Here is a 14589-nt window from a genome sequence, read left to right as displayed (position 1 = left end):
AAGTTGCATTGGTACTTGCTTGACCTGGGATCGAACCCGCGCCCTCATACTTGAGAGATTGGTCCTTTACCCACTAGGCCACCACGACTTTTTATATCAAACATACCTCTTTTTAAAAAGAGATTCACATATGGGCAAACGGGACCGATTTAAGCCTCTTAACTTTTTTAGTAGTTGAGTATATACATACTCTTTAAAATTGTAGAAGGAATTTTTATCAAATTATCATTTCTAAACAATAAAATTACAAAACCATTTTGTCGCTTACGACTTTTGGTTATAAGCTAGCGCGCGTATTGTTATCCTCGCCCCGCTCTGACGCTCCGAGCCCTTTTGGCGCCTTAGATGCGCGTGCCGGTTATGGAATTATTGTTGACCAATTCGTCGCCTTAATGAAATCACTGGTACTACTTACTAAGCCAAGTCTTGTGACATGCTTTCTTACGCAAATACATATTACGTGTAAGAATAGGTAGAATAATAAAATAGATACACTTTTTTGGTAAGCAATTTTATGACATAAATTCAAAGAGGAAAAAAATTGTGGCTTGTGCGTGACTTTTAGCGAACACCTTGAGAGTAATTGAAGTGCGTTGCCGGAAACTATTGTCTGCAGGAACACTGAACGGCCACATAAATCTTAGTTTACAACAGTTCGCTCCGAGTCGAGGGGAAACGATTAGCCGAATTACTAACAGATAACTTACAGCTGTGATGAATTGTTGCTCGCCACTTGATTAATTGCACGCAACGATATTGCTGACATTACGATACGATAACACTGCTCACTTCGTGTACCTTCATGACTAATCCTAGGCTGTTACATGTCAGCATCACGACCATACAACCATGGGCGTAGCCAGCTTTGGGCTCAGGGTGGGGCAGCAGTCAACCTATCCTCCGGGGGAGGCCCTCCGATTTTTTGTATCTTGAGCCGTTAATCTCAAACTTGTTAATTTCTTAATTTGAGAGATTTATATTTTCAGGTACAGAAAATAAACAATCACACACAGGACAAAAGCCAAAAGTAAGGGCATATAGTGTGGAGTAGTGTGGACGTACAATGAACCTACAACGATCACTGTTCGCGAACGTAGTTTTCCGCAGTGATTTCACGGCTCTTGGCGAATATGGACGATATAATAATATTGAATATGGACGATATAATAGTTGCCGCTGCTATTGCAGCCAACCAAGCCCTTTTTATAACGGGCGTCACAAGGGCAAAACCGACAACAGGCGGAACGCAGCCGAGCACGAACGAAATGCTCGGAGCGTGGTCGTTAGAGGCTTGTAAGTTGGTCCACACTAGACGAATTTTGTTCGGCTCGTGCTCCGCTCGTGCTCGACTCTTCTAGCGTAGATGCAGCTTAAGCTTCGCGGACACTAGGAATGCCTCCAGGGACCACCAGTGGTCCGCGGACCACCGGTTAAGAACCACTGTGCTAAACGATCGTTCTATTGTACAGGTCGTAAATGGCTGGGGGGCAAGCAAAATAGCGAGCGCGGTTTTTACACTAGGATAAAATTGCATTTCCGAAATTTTGACCACGTCTACCATTTCATCTCTTTCAATGCATTATTTTTTGGATTAGATGGACGGCTCGGCTCGCTACGCCACATAGCAACTATTCTTTTAGGGAATACGGCTCGCTTTCAAATGAAGCGCGCACCGCGCACGTTAGGGAACTCGAGCGTGTACTTTGTTTTGATCGCGCTCTTTTCAAAGTCGACAATTTTTTTGTGCAATTACTTACGGATAGTACATATGATTGTTGATGTTTTTAGTTAGAGTTAGTAAAAAAAATGTTTAATCAGACACCTTATAGGTCAGAGCCAGGGCCCAGGGTGGGGCAAGTGCCCCAGCTTGCCCCAGTGTGGCTACGCCCATGCATACAACATGAATCGCTGCAAAACAAGTGAGAAACAAACAATAGTGAGAATCTCTTAATTAGAGGTATCCTAAAAGTGCTCAGAATGTTGATAATAAAAACATCAAGCAGTCTTAATGAATCGCTGCAAAACAAGAAGCTGTAAACCTTTCAGAAATAAAACGCGATCAAAAACATTGTTCCTCATTGTAACAATTGATTGAACTCGTTCGCGGAATTACCCAAACTTTTGTTTATGAGCTTCATCTGCCGACGAGACGCGGATTACACCTAACTTATGGTTCAATGAATTATGTTCCATTAGCGATATGAACAACTAACTCTCTTATTTGACTCAATTCATTAATGTATTTGTTCGACGAATCGAGAATACGTGAATAGTATCAAACGGTGAAACTTCTTCAATAAATATAAGATGGAATAACAAACGGAGCATAGATCGCGTTGCTCTTCTTTCAACAGAACATATTGAAGTAGCAGACTGCAAATATTTAAACGAATGAAGATGAAGCCGCGTGTCCTCGGAGACAGTGTCGCCGCCCAGTTAATGTCATGGATTAATAACATTTTTATTTCGACACTTAATGCCACCCCTATTAATTTTGTACACGGCAATATGACCCTTACTGGACGTGCAATAGAGATAGTTGTCGCGTGTAGGTGTTGTATGAGAAAGTATCGGATTGTGGCAGTAATCAAGGATCATTAATCGCGTTTAGTTGGAAGGGCGGCGCGTGCGGCGATGTGCGAGCGGTCGTTCACTTGGCGTTACAAGTTGGCCGACTTGCCTCACAAATTGTTGCTTGATTCGGTGCGATTCTGAGTAAATACCCAAACTATTGAATCGACTGATTTCCTGAAAACGTGACCAACTGAAGTAAGACGTTCCTAGCAACTACAATGATACCTACTGAACGGCACAAGCACTCAGCATTTACAGCTGCTATAAAATAAAAGTTTATCCGCCATCATACAGACTAGATTGGGGATCAAATGATCCATATTAGCCTTGTTATGACTGCATTTTTGTTTTTATTTTAAGACTTAACGAAGTAAAAATAATTTTATATGCATGATGCAATATGAGACATTTTAAGTCCTTCTAGATTTACATTAAACTTTTATCCAGTTTAGGACAAGGAGATACTAGGTGATATGAAATTACATACGGGTAAAGGTCTAAATTATAAATTTCTTGTAATACTTAGTCAATAACAAATTGTAAGTAGATCGTAACCTTACCTATCGAACAACTAAGTTTCTAAAGCTGGGCCGTGCTATTTCAATAACGCGTTGAAATTATTACACGTTGTTATATTATATTAACGTCACGGCAGAATGTAGTACTCTATTTATACTACTAGAATTTATATTAATTTAAATGAATGTTGAAACCGCTGCAGAACAAGACCAGACAAACAAACAGTTTAATAATGTAAATACAAAGTGTTCCACATTGATTCATCTATTCTAAATGATCGACTTATGTAGTAGATCGTGTGCAACTGTAGCGTGTTGGAGGTAAATCACTTATTTATTATAATAATATTATAATGTGTTCGCGCCGGGAATAGCTCCCGTTTGTTTACTGCGCGGCTCGACTCCACGACTCCACTCACATTAGACTCCATTCAATTGAACTGTGCCAACTTGTTATTTAGCATCAACAACATCGGTAAATACTACTATTTTGTGTTACCTACTTTATCTAAACGTTCGTAAATAAACGATAAAATTATAAGTGTTTCAGGTAGCATTTGCCACATCTGTCGTTGTATAAAACCGAAATTTTCAGCTACATTGTATAATTTCCTTTCTGTAACAAAACACAAAAGAGAATGGTTATTGAATATCGAATGTATGTCACAAACAAAAAAGAAACAAATTAAACAGTACCCTTATATCGAATGTGTCATAAAAGGAAAACAAAAGCTACTTTTGTTTATTTTCATAGAGGAAGAAAATCACCTAGAATTGTTCTCTTAATATCGTCGTCCAGCCAGATGTTCATACGAAACACAACATTCGTTCTGTAAAATCTAGATGCATATTCTACAGATGAAGGTTTTACTTAGAAATTATTCATAAATGCTTCACCCGATCAGCACTGGAGCTGTGCATCTGAGGAGACGACGATCAGCGCGCTCGAGAACAATGCACGAATTACTGGATTGATAACATTGAGGCGCCGCTAATATGCATTACGTGGAGGGCTCAAACAAGCCCTCTGTTGCTAATCGAATCACTGCCCTTTGTACAAATTGTTGGGCAAATATGAATTATACTTAAGCATTTTGTTATTTAAAAGCACCTGTGCACTTTGTGCTCGTAATGCAACGATTTCAATCACACTTTCCTATTATTTATTGCATTGCTTAAGACACAAGTAATGTACGAAGCAACGTGTATTTTTTGCATAAAACATGATTTTTACACACAACAGGCCTGACAAAGGCGTGGCGAGGCTGTGCCTAGCCGAGTATAGCTAGGTCTGGCTAGCGTCGGAACTTGTTCTGGCTGTAAGTTTAATTATTTACTGGCAACCCGCAGTACTGCGGCCGCAAGGGTCGCATTACCAGACTAGTTTAATTTTATGAGCTCACGTAAATACTATAAACTTAGCCCTACAGGGTGGCCGACAATATTTACAGCCAGTATATAACAACACTTCTCTCTTTTTCTTTTCACCCTAGTTCCCCCGGGACTTGGTGAAAAACTTACAATTTATTGAAGTCGCATGTATGGACAGTAAAATCATAAATGATATTCGAGTGTTGTCACTTCGTGCGCATGCGCGGAGGGCACAATGCGCTCCCACGGGACTGCGCATACGCACACAAGTTCCTTACTTTTATATTTATATTATAAATAACATTGTTAATATTCATAGTAGCACCCGGGACCACGGCCAGTGCATTTAGTTGCACGCCATAAACATTTCTACATTGTATAGCCGATGATGTTTCCTACTTTATAAAACCAAGACTCTATCATTCAAGTGCTTAAAATTTTTATTTATTTATTTATATACAGCATGGAGGACTTACAGCTAGATAAAACACATTATAATTTTGAATGGTTAACGGACGGTTTGCTGTTCATAAAATTCATAAAATAATAAACCATATTCAAATCAATAATTTATTAAGTCTACATATGATGAGTTGCAACATTACGTCGAAATCTGTCGCTCAATATTGCGTGGTTATCTTTAGTGTCATCTTAAAGCACCGCAAGTAACCCCCTCTCGACACTTCACGCACACATTTCTAAGAAACACTAGTTATTCAATCTTCTTGTCGGTGAGAGCGTCACAATCCGTGCCGTAATCATCCCAGTACACCTTCAGGAGTTTGACCACCTTGGTGAGGAACCAGACCAGCATGGCGAGCACAGCGGCCACGTCGAGGTGGCAGCGCTCGGCCAGCGTGAGGCGCAGCGCGGGCGAGCGCAGGTGCGGCGCGCCCTCGCTACGCACTACCAGCTCCACCCAGTACAGCAGCTCCTGGCTCGCGGGCACCAGCGGCCTCTGCAGTATTTGTGACACCGCCTTCACGTTGCCCCGGTAGCTGTCAACACAAACGAACTGGCTACAATATTCTGCATTCCCGACAAAGCTTAACTGAAACCGGATAAATTATTAATTAACTTAAGGATTAAAGGTTTAAGATAATGGAGCAATTGCGGCTTGTTACTTTATTCAACGTTCAGTTCGAAGCAAGATTAATTACTTCTGCGAATCCACCGATAACAATCTTAAAAGTTGAAGATTTGGTAAACGCTTTTAAACTGAGGTACATATTTATTTGCTTTCAAATATATATCAAGCTTAAAATGTTACGAGTGACATCTAAATTGAGAATCATACTACTTTAAAATGTCAGCTTTATTTTCTGCTCGAGTTAATTTATTGAATTGAGCGAATAAGCCGGTGAACATATATAAATCATGGCTTGGCACTACGTTACCTCACATCCGCTAAATGGCCGCATAATCCGCGACGACATTGATATTTATTAAGAAAAATAAAATAATAATATAGCTCTCTGGAGAACCCCTGGAGCTGAACAAAGAAGTGTTGATTCAGTTATTAAAAACGTCCGCAGGGAAATAAGCCGGCGGACTCCGATGTACATTTCAGCTGTAGTATAAATCACAGCTAAAAATATTCTAAGGCGTATTTCTTGTACTTACAGCTAAAATATGTGTATGAGGAATGCGCACAGTACTGCTAACGGCCATTTAACTATTATAGCTTTTGTAATGATTCGTTGATTCTGATTGTTTCTTGAATTGCATATGGTATGTGTGTCAATACACATACCTGTAATTACTGAGTATTTCATTGACCGCCTCCTTGAGCCGGTACCCGATCATGTCGGACAGCGGCACCCGGAGTCCTCGCCCCCTGGATACCACCAGGTCCATGGTGAGGAACTGGTCTTCCTTGAGAGGCAGCCCGATGAGTGGCACGCCGTGGTACATCGCCTCCATGTACGCCAGGAAGCCGCCATGACTGATCAGCATTACGGTCTTTGGGTGACCTAAACATGATACAAACATACGTTTCACTTTGCAATGAGTTTTTCTATCCAATTACACGTTACAGTCATGGATTTATGACCCCAGATGATATGTTTGTTATAGAATAAAGTATATTCCTCTACTTGAGTAAACAGAGGCTGGCTCGGTAAACCTTAAGTCGTTGTAACTCACTGAGTAGAGCGAGATGCGGCACTCGCTCCAGCAGGTGCACATTCCCGGGCACGTGGCGGAGCTGCCCGCGGTGGCGCCACACCACGGTCTGCTCCAGCTGCCGGAACACGCGCAGCAGCTCCTGCGTCGTCTCCGGCGGCAGCTGCTCGCTCACTGACCCGCCCAGGTTCACGTAGATCACGCCGTGCTGAGCATCCTCCACTATAGCTTGTAACTTCTGCGGTTTGACCAACATCAAGGGTACATTAGACCCCTCCATCTGAGTTTCGACACCTAATGAAACTGTGCTTCCATGGCCAGGAAAAGGTAGATCGCATATTGATTAGAGTAGGTAGCATGCGTGCCGCGGTCACGTTCTGGTTATAACTCCGTTCTTATTGTTGTTTTCAAGGTAAAAACTTATAAGCAAATGCATTTCATATTGTGCCTTACATAATGAACGCTTATCAAGAACTATTTATGTATAAACGTGGAGTTTTTTTAAAATTCCCAGTTCGGACATCACGCGAAGGCTCGTATTATGTAAATATCGATCGTTTTTACATAAATATTCATGTTTCCGTCCGAGTAACTTTTACATAAACAAAGGCTAAATGAAGCGAATAGCTTTATTTAAATTAACTGTTTCTTTGACTTTGAATTCATCAGGTTGTTCATCTTGGTATTATTTGTAGAAAATATTCAAAATGTTCTCGGTATAGTAAGCGCTAACTACATAAATACAAGCTGCAAGAATAATGTTTGAATGCCAACGACATACGTTACCTACTCAGTGCACACATTATCTGGTAACCAGTTGCTTAACACAACTAATTTGATTATTTTATATTAAGATCAGAACGGTGTTCTCTTGTGTACATACATACATCAGGCAATCAGCGAGTAATAAGAACAACGCGATGGCAGTCGGCAATGCTTGCTGTCTGGACTTTATCCCTTACATTTGAGAGATACACATCATATTTATGCAAGAACATTTCAATTGATTCTGAAATAGAAGTTAAATCGTATCTGGTTTAAACGTCAGTAATATAAGTTTACGACGGCGTTAGTGTAGTTGCTCACTGAACCATAAAATGGTCGGGTTCTGTAACGAAACGGGGTCACGGGCTATCCCATCAATTTAATTTATGTTATTTCCTTTGAGGAGTATGTGTGTGCAGGTAGCCGCGCCAGGGTTTGCACACGGGCCGTATGTTTCGAGAATTTATACGTACAAAAGCACTGGGTTATAAAAACTTGAAAAGCCATACGATAGTATCAAAAGTTATATGCTGATCGCTGTTCGCGCCTCAGTGCACTCGCGTGAAGCTGCGATATTGGAACATATCGCTGCACACGGAGTTTATTGCATATCTGTCGACGCCACCGCGCGCTGTCGGACGGAGTAAAAAGTGAGATAAAACTGTACCGACGACACTCCATCAGTGGAGATGGCTCGACGTGTACGGGATTATACCGCAGCTCGTCATAAACTCAATAGTGCACAGATAGCAAGAAGTACCTCACCCATTCATTGTTCAACACCTAGTACTCACTATACTTGTAGTAAGATTACGTTTGTAGTTACATATGGCTTCAACTCAACTTACACACAATTGAGGGTCTCGTACACTTGTTGCTTCGGATAACAATAACTACATACTTAAGTGTAAGCTGATAAACGTACAGTCACACTTTAGTTATTCATTTTCATGCGTAAAGGCAATTTAACTCATCATATCCTCCGAGCCTTTTTCCCAAACTATGTTGGGGTCGGCTTCCAGTCTAACCGGATTTAGCTGAGTACCAGTGCTTTACAAGAAGCGACTGCCTATCTGACCTCCTCAACCCAGTTACCCGGGCAACCCAATACCCCTAGGTTAGACTGGTATCAGACTTACTGGCTTCTGACTACCCGTAACGACTGCCAAGGATGTTGAATGACAGCCGGGACCTACAGTTTAACGTGCCATCCGAAACACAGTCATCGAAACTTTTATTTACCTATGTTCCGTTTCCAACTCGGATTATGGAGTTTAGGAAGTAATTATATATGTATGTGCTGTAACAGTAGTAGTTTGAAGAAGACATAATATAAGGTATATCATAAGTAGCAGAACGAATATTTTACTGCTACTAGAAATCTAACACATTTATAAAGAAACCTTCTTAAAATTTAGTTAGCCCATGACGGGTGTCATATTGGCAAGGGAAGCCACTGACCTTAGGCAGCGCGACCTGGGCTCCTTCTAGATGATGAGTGCCGACGTACTTGGCGCTGTGCGGCAGCGGCGCGGCCTGGCCCAGCAGCGGCTGCGAGTTGAGCAGCAGCAGCGCGGCGCCGCGCACCGCCTCCTCGTACGCCGGCGGCGAGCGCCCGCGCCGCTCCATACCCAGCTGGTACACCTCGTAGTACGCGGGGGCCTCCACATACTGCGTCATGTAGCTGCCAGGCAGGTACATCGAGATACTCTCATGTGTGTTTTAAATTATACATTGTTATATGTTCTGTCAAACAAATGACAGCTTGTCTAAGTGTGTAACCGTCTACATGCATACTATGTAAACACTTACTCAACTTAAGTACATAATGATAAATGGTGTCATGAACTCATTCATCAATCATCGCACATTACTTGTATTGTAATAAGAGCGCAGCAGTCCGCGCCACTCGCGACCACTGCGCAGGCTAATAAGCAGATGCACAATGTCATTCTCATTATATGCCGTCTGCATATGCAATGCCAATTTAAATGTCATGTGTGGCACTTGTTGCCAATTACTTGCAGGTCAGCGTCCTGAGCCGCTTACTTCGGCACTTCGTTGCAGTTCTCGAGGCCATCAATTCCTCGTCAGCACACAATTGATACAAGTAGTACTCAGTACACTTACATAGCGCCAGTTATTGTCCCACTGCAAGACAAAGACCTGTTCACTCACAAACAACGAACGTTTACAAAATGAAGTAAACTATCGTCGACGGCGGATTCAGTGACAAATGGTTCATTTTTCAACATTAATTGCGAAGCTAGTACTGATACACTCGTGTCTCGCTTATACATATATCTAACATCTAGGTATTTATATCTCTCAGCAACAAGGCAACAATTCCGAACGAGATACTATTTTTTTCTCCAAAATCCAATTTAACTTTTGTTTCTGGTGGGAATTTCTAAAGTGTTCGCGCGTCAACACAAGCTCCGTCACTACAATTGCAGTATCTATATGTTATGATGCTCGAGTTGGATATAAAGTCTTAGGTCTATATACCCACTATACCCAGGCGGAGAGATACGCCTGTCTCGCGATCCTGTACAGGCGGTCGGGCACGCTGGGCGGCATGGCGGGCAGGGAGCGGGCCATGGGGTCCACGAAGTACGTGGGGCTGGTGGGCTCGTGCACCAGCTGCACGTTCAGCCAGCACGCGTCCACCGCGCTGTACCACACCAGCGGACACTCGAACACAGCGGCTAGCCTGAGGACATCAAGTAGTACCCTCACAGACATTCCACTGTGCTGGAACATTGTAATGCTACAATAAACCAGTGAAGTCGTAACACAGGTATAATTAGAGCGGCGCGCGTTTCATTACACTTGAGTCTTCGCAATATGATCGCTGTATCGATACTCCGGCCGCCATTGTCCCGCTCTCTCGACACTGAGATTTTGATTGGCAGACCTGATCGATAACACGACAAAAGATTGTATTTGGCCATATTATCAGCATTGTTCTTTTATAATATCAGACCGGGGAACATTTGAAAACATTTCTTGATTTTTCAATTTAGTTTTTTCTTCCAATGATTACAATCAGATGACTTTGAATAGAATTTTAGTAAAATAAATGAATAATTTGATTTTCTTGTAGTTAATGACAATGTGATGTTCTAAAGGCATTGACTGTCTGCATGGTTAGTGCACAGCAGCTATACAAACAATCCAGGCTGTAACGCCTGGCACAGATGGCTTACGGCGCCAGCAGTCCGCTGTAGTACCACTCGGCGAGCACGAGGTCGTACTGGTGCGCGGGGTCGGCCAACAGCGCCTGCACGCGCGGGTGGCGCAGCGCGCGCTGTGCCGTGCGCGCGCCCGCCTGCAGCACGCGCGCGGACGGCAGCCACGGCAGCTCGGACACCCAGGAGACGCTGTCCTGTTCTACAGTCACAGACCCTCATCAGCATCCATTTAGTGCTACTAAATATTTTGGCCTTAAATATACGTTGTACCCACCCGTTTCATGTTCGGTGACAGAGCTAATGTCGAGCACCGCGAGCCGCTCCGCAGCCTTCACTCTAGTAAATGTCGTTATGTACGTCACCTGCAATGAAAGATAGTCAACGTTGGTTCATTTAGTTCTTTCTAATGTCTTATATTGATCATTAAAGACTTTTGCCAATGCGTTTTTGAAGCTTAATTGTGCCCCGTGATATAGCACCCCTAGGTGACCAATTAAATTGGTCACAAAAAAACAGACACAGCTTCAGTTTGGCGCTTCATAAGCCTTGTTAGTTCAGTGTCGGACTGTCCTCGACCTTCAGCGGCCTTGCATTGAGCTTACACCAATTACTTCACAACTGTGGCTAACGCAACAAGGGTAAACAAAGAAAACTGACTACTGAAAAGATTTGAATTGAAGAGATTGATTTTAATTTGATTGGTTAAATATTTATCCACAGTCGGTTCTATTTAGGATATGATGACAGCTACATACATTATGTCCTCCATTGAGCAGAGTGTTGACGAGGTGGTCTCCGAGCAGCGTGTGGCTGCGACTGGCCACGGGGAATACCACCAGCACCCGCGCGCATGCGCACAGCTGCGCCAGCGCACACAACACTACCGCGGGGGTGTACCTCTTCATGTCTTATAGTAGCAGCTGTGGCACAGACCCTACGTCATCAAGCTAAACTTTACTATGCACAGTTTTATTTTTTGACACTATAACTACTGGATTATAAGTTATTCGGAACTTGACGTAATGTGTGTCAGTGGTGTGGTTGCGTGCCTGATAACAGCTGAGTACTGGCGGTGGACACCTCAGCTGAGCTGCACGAGCTCTGTGTAACTATGGCTTATCTTATCACGTGACTCACTTGCTTTACAGCAAACAAAATACTAAAAGTAGGTATTTATTTTATATTCATGCCGATAACTTAAGTCAACACTATCAATTCCTTGATTGTGTAATCGATAAGAAATGCAAATAATTCGACAATGACTCAGGTGTAAAGATTTTCCTTATTGCATTTTTATTTTGGCTGTCGATATTTAGAATTCATAATGAGTCTCTTTCTTTGTCTAATTCTTATGATCCACACAAGGGAACATCCATATTGTAGTCGAGTTGCGCGGAGATAGCACGCGGCCAAGTTATCTACGACCAACGTTAACTGTGTAGCCTGAATCACTACTGATAACACAGATGACTGATCAGCCGTGGGAGTTTTTAGCCGGCTTATCAGTCACTGATAACCAAGGCGAGGTGCTATCGTGAATATCGGTAGGATTCCCCAACACTTTGTTTACTCACAAACTCACGAAGGCCTATGATTTAAAACACGTTCATTTCATTTTATTTATTTAAAAACACCTTTATTTCATAGTTTTGATTACTACAACTATTAGAAGCAAATATACAAATCACATTCAAAGCTGCGTCATCATTTTGAAGTAGGTGATCGGTTTCATCAGACTAGGTATTATCTGCCAGTTTCGCTTAAGTTAGGATTCCACTTTGCTGTTTTTTCCTGTCTCTGCAAGTTTCTTTAAAGTAAAATAAATATAACAACATCCGTGTATGACGTTTGTCGGACTCAATAAACAGGATGTCCGCGTGTGTCCACATTTCACGACTTCGGTAATATCTGCAATTACTGCGAAGACGTTGAATGTAGACCGACGTTTTAGACGATAAAGTGGGCCAAGGCAAGATCTAACAAAGCTTTGAATAATAGCATCCTTTAAGCTGAGCACTCTGTCCCCGGTCCGTCTGTTGACCACTGGACGCTTCGACACGCGGATGACTGATAGATGAATCAGTGGACGTTCAAACCACTGGCGGCGCCAGTCTCTTTCTGGACGCTAGGAATTATTTGGCATAAATGAATTGCCTGTACTAATATATATAGAGAAAAGATTTGATTGTCTATTTGTTTGCCTGCAATACGCTCCGAATTTAATGAACTAACAATTCCATATCTGAACAGGGGATTAAAAGCATTTTAAATTCAGGATTAAGAAAACATCAAAAACTGCGAATGATGAATGTCTTCGCTCATATTTTCTGATGCACAAATATGTGAATATCTCTTTCCCTAAAAGTTCCATAGGATAACGCCCATAGTAAAAGTTATTCCTAATTAATAGAGCTATCGTTTGATAAAAAATTTATGACCGGCTGCCGATAACCCAGAAATGCCCAATCTCCTTTGAATAATTATTTCTTCCTGTTCGTAACTACGGGTAGAAGCTACCCCAGGACAACATAAAATACATAAAGTAAATCCCTCGGGACGGGGTCGAAACCGCGTGGAGTTCCACTAGCTGTCGCGACTTCGTATAAAAGCGCAAAATTAAAAGTTAAAACAATACAGTAATTTATTTTCTTCAGCCACAATGTTCCATAATGAGGGTAAAACGCCCGCCTCATCAAGAATATTTCAGTCCTATTTTATGAGACTGTAATAGTTTCAGTGAATTGGACTTGGATATCACAGGTACATGCTACACGGCTCCGACATAGTACAGGCTCTAGCTCTCTGAATGATGGCGTCTCCTTCCCTCAATGATTAGGTTGTCGAATTACATGGTGTAAGTATGTAGTAAAGCTAGACTTTCTTGTCTCATATAACCATCAGCAATTAGTGAGGGAATTCAGCGTGAGTTATATTGTCATAATGAACGAGTGCAATAACACTTCGTCATCATTATGAGGCGTCGGCCGCGTCTCAAGGTCACTGGTGCACCAGGACTACTGTCCTTGCACACTATGTGGGTGAAGGTCGCGCCGGGAGCTGGATGTGTCAGGGCCGACCGTCTTCTGGAGTGTAGTGCGTTCCGGTTCGATGCACGCGTAAACACTCATAAATGTATGTGTTGGTTATTGAATAATGTTTCATGAAAGGCCTTTCCAAGGAATTGTTTGACCGAGCACACATGCCATTCATACAATACTCCAGAACTTGTAATTTGAAGAGCACCGCTCATACTTCTGCGAACTAACATAATTGCTATCGATGCCGACGATTCTATACATTTTGCAGTTACTAGGAATTAAGGTAACGTTTGTTTCTTTTAATGATGACTTATAAATTACGTAATGAACCGCGACGGGTTTGTTCTTTGTGTGTTTTAATTACGTATTACAATGCTCCTATGAATAACATATCTAAAAATAATAACAGTACACGTATAAAATTACCGTATTTCAACATGCCTAAAACGAACGGAATAAATTGGTAAGTGAATTAGGGAAGCGCCGCGTGGAGTGTAATGGCCGCTGTACCGCTACCGGGAACAAATTGCCAGTATCTGTATGTCACAGTCCAGAGCATCCACTTGTAATAGTTAACAGAGTTGTCATTACAGCCAGTAGTGCTGTCACAGCTGAGATCCTGCCACGGTCTGGCTGCGACGCGGCTTGGAGCGCGTTCATAACCGATGCCGTTACTTTGCTCGACATCATCTTTACAGTGTTTATTTGTGTTGTTTATACCAAATATCCGACCAGCAAGAAAGCTTTTATTTATTCGATAGAACTTCAATAAAGATATTTTCGTGTGAAGGTTTCCATTATTACAAACTTGTCAACAGGAATTGACTTTTTAGCAATTACTTATATTACGTTGAAATAATCGAGTTGACATAGTACTTATTATATCTAAAGAATTAATTGTAGCGTGCTTTACTCAGGATATACAAAAAGCCGCGTGAATAGGAGCAGATGGTAGTAATTGAACAAAAGACTATCAATTACAAAAGCCATCATTAACTGCGAGCG

The 14589-nt window shown here is 42.0% G+C and overlaps 1 protein-coding gene across 1 annotated transcript; it reads right to left on the bottom strand.

Moving 5' to 3' along the window:
• Positions 1-5019: 5019 nt before the first annotated feature.
• Positions 5020-13883, bottom strand: LOC124631407 (UDP-glucosyltransferase 2-like). Its single transcript, XM_047165782.1, has 8 exons — positions 11302-13883; positions 10821-10908; positions 10562-10745; positions 9865-10065; positions 8814-9036; positions 6609-6825; positions 6217-6436; positions 5020-5461 (listed from the first exon to the last, which is right to left on the bottom strand). The coding sequence occupies exons 1-8, from the start codon at positions 11449-11451 to the stop codon at positions 5176-5178; spliced, it is 1569 nt and encodes a 522-aa protein (XP_047021738.1). The 5' UTR covers positions 11452-13883; the 3' UTR covers positions 5020-5175.
• Positions 13884-14589: the final 706 nt, after the last annotated feature.

Source organism: Helicoverpa zea, chromosome 6, assembly GCF_022581195.2.
Source record: "Helicoverpa zea isolate HzStark_Cry1AcR chromosome 6, ilHelZeax1.1, whole genome shotgun sequence".
Classification (NCBI taxonomy): domain Eukaryota; kingdom Metazoa; phylum Arthropoda; class Insecta; order Lepidoptera; family Noctuidae; genus Helicoverpa; species Helicoverpa zea.
This window is presented reverse-complemented; position numbering and strand designations above follow the sequence as displayed.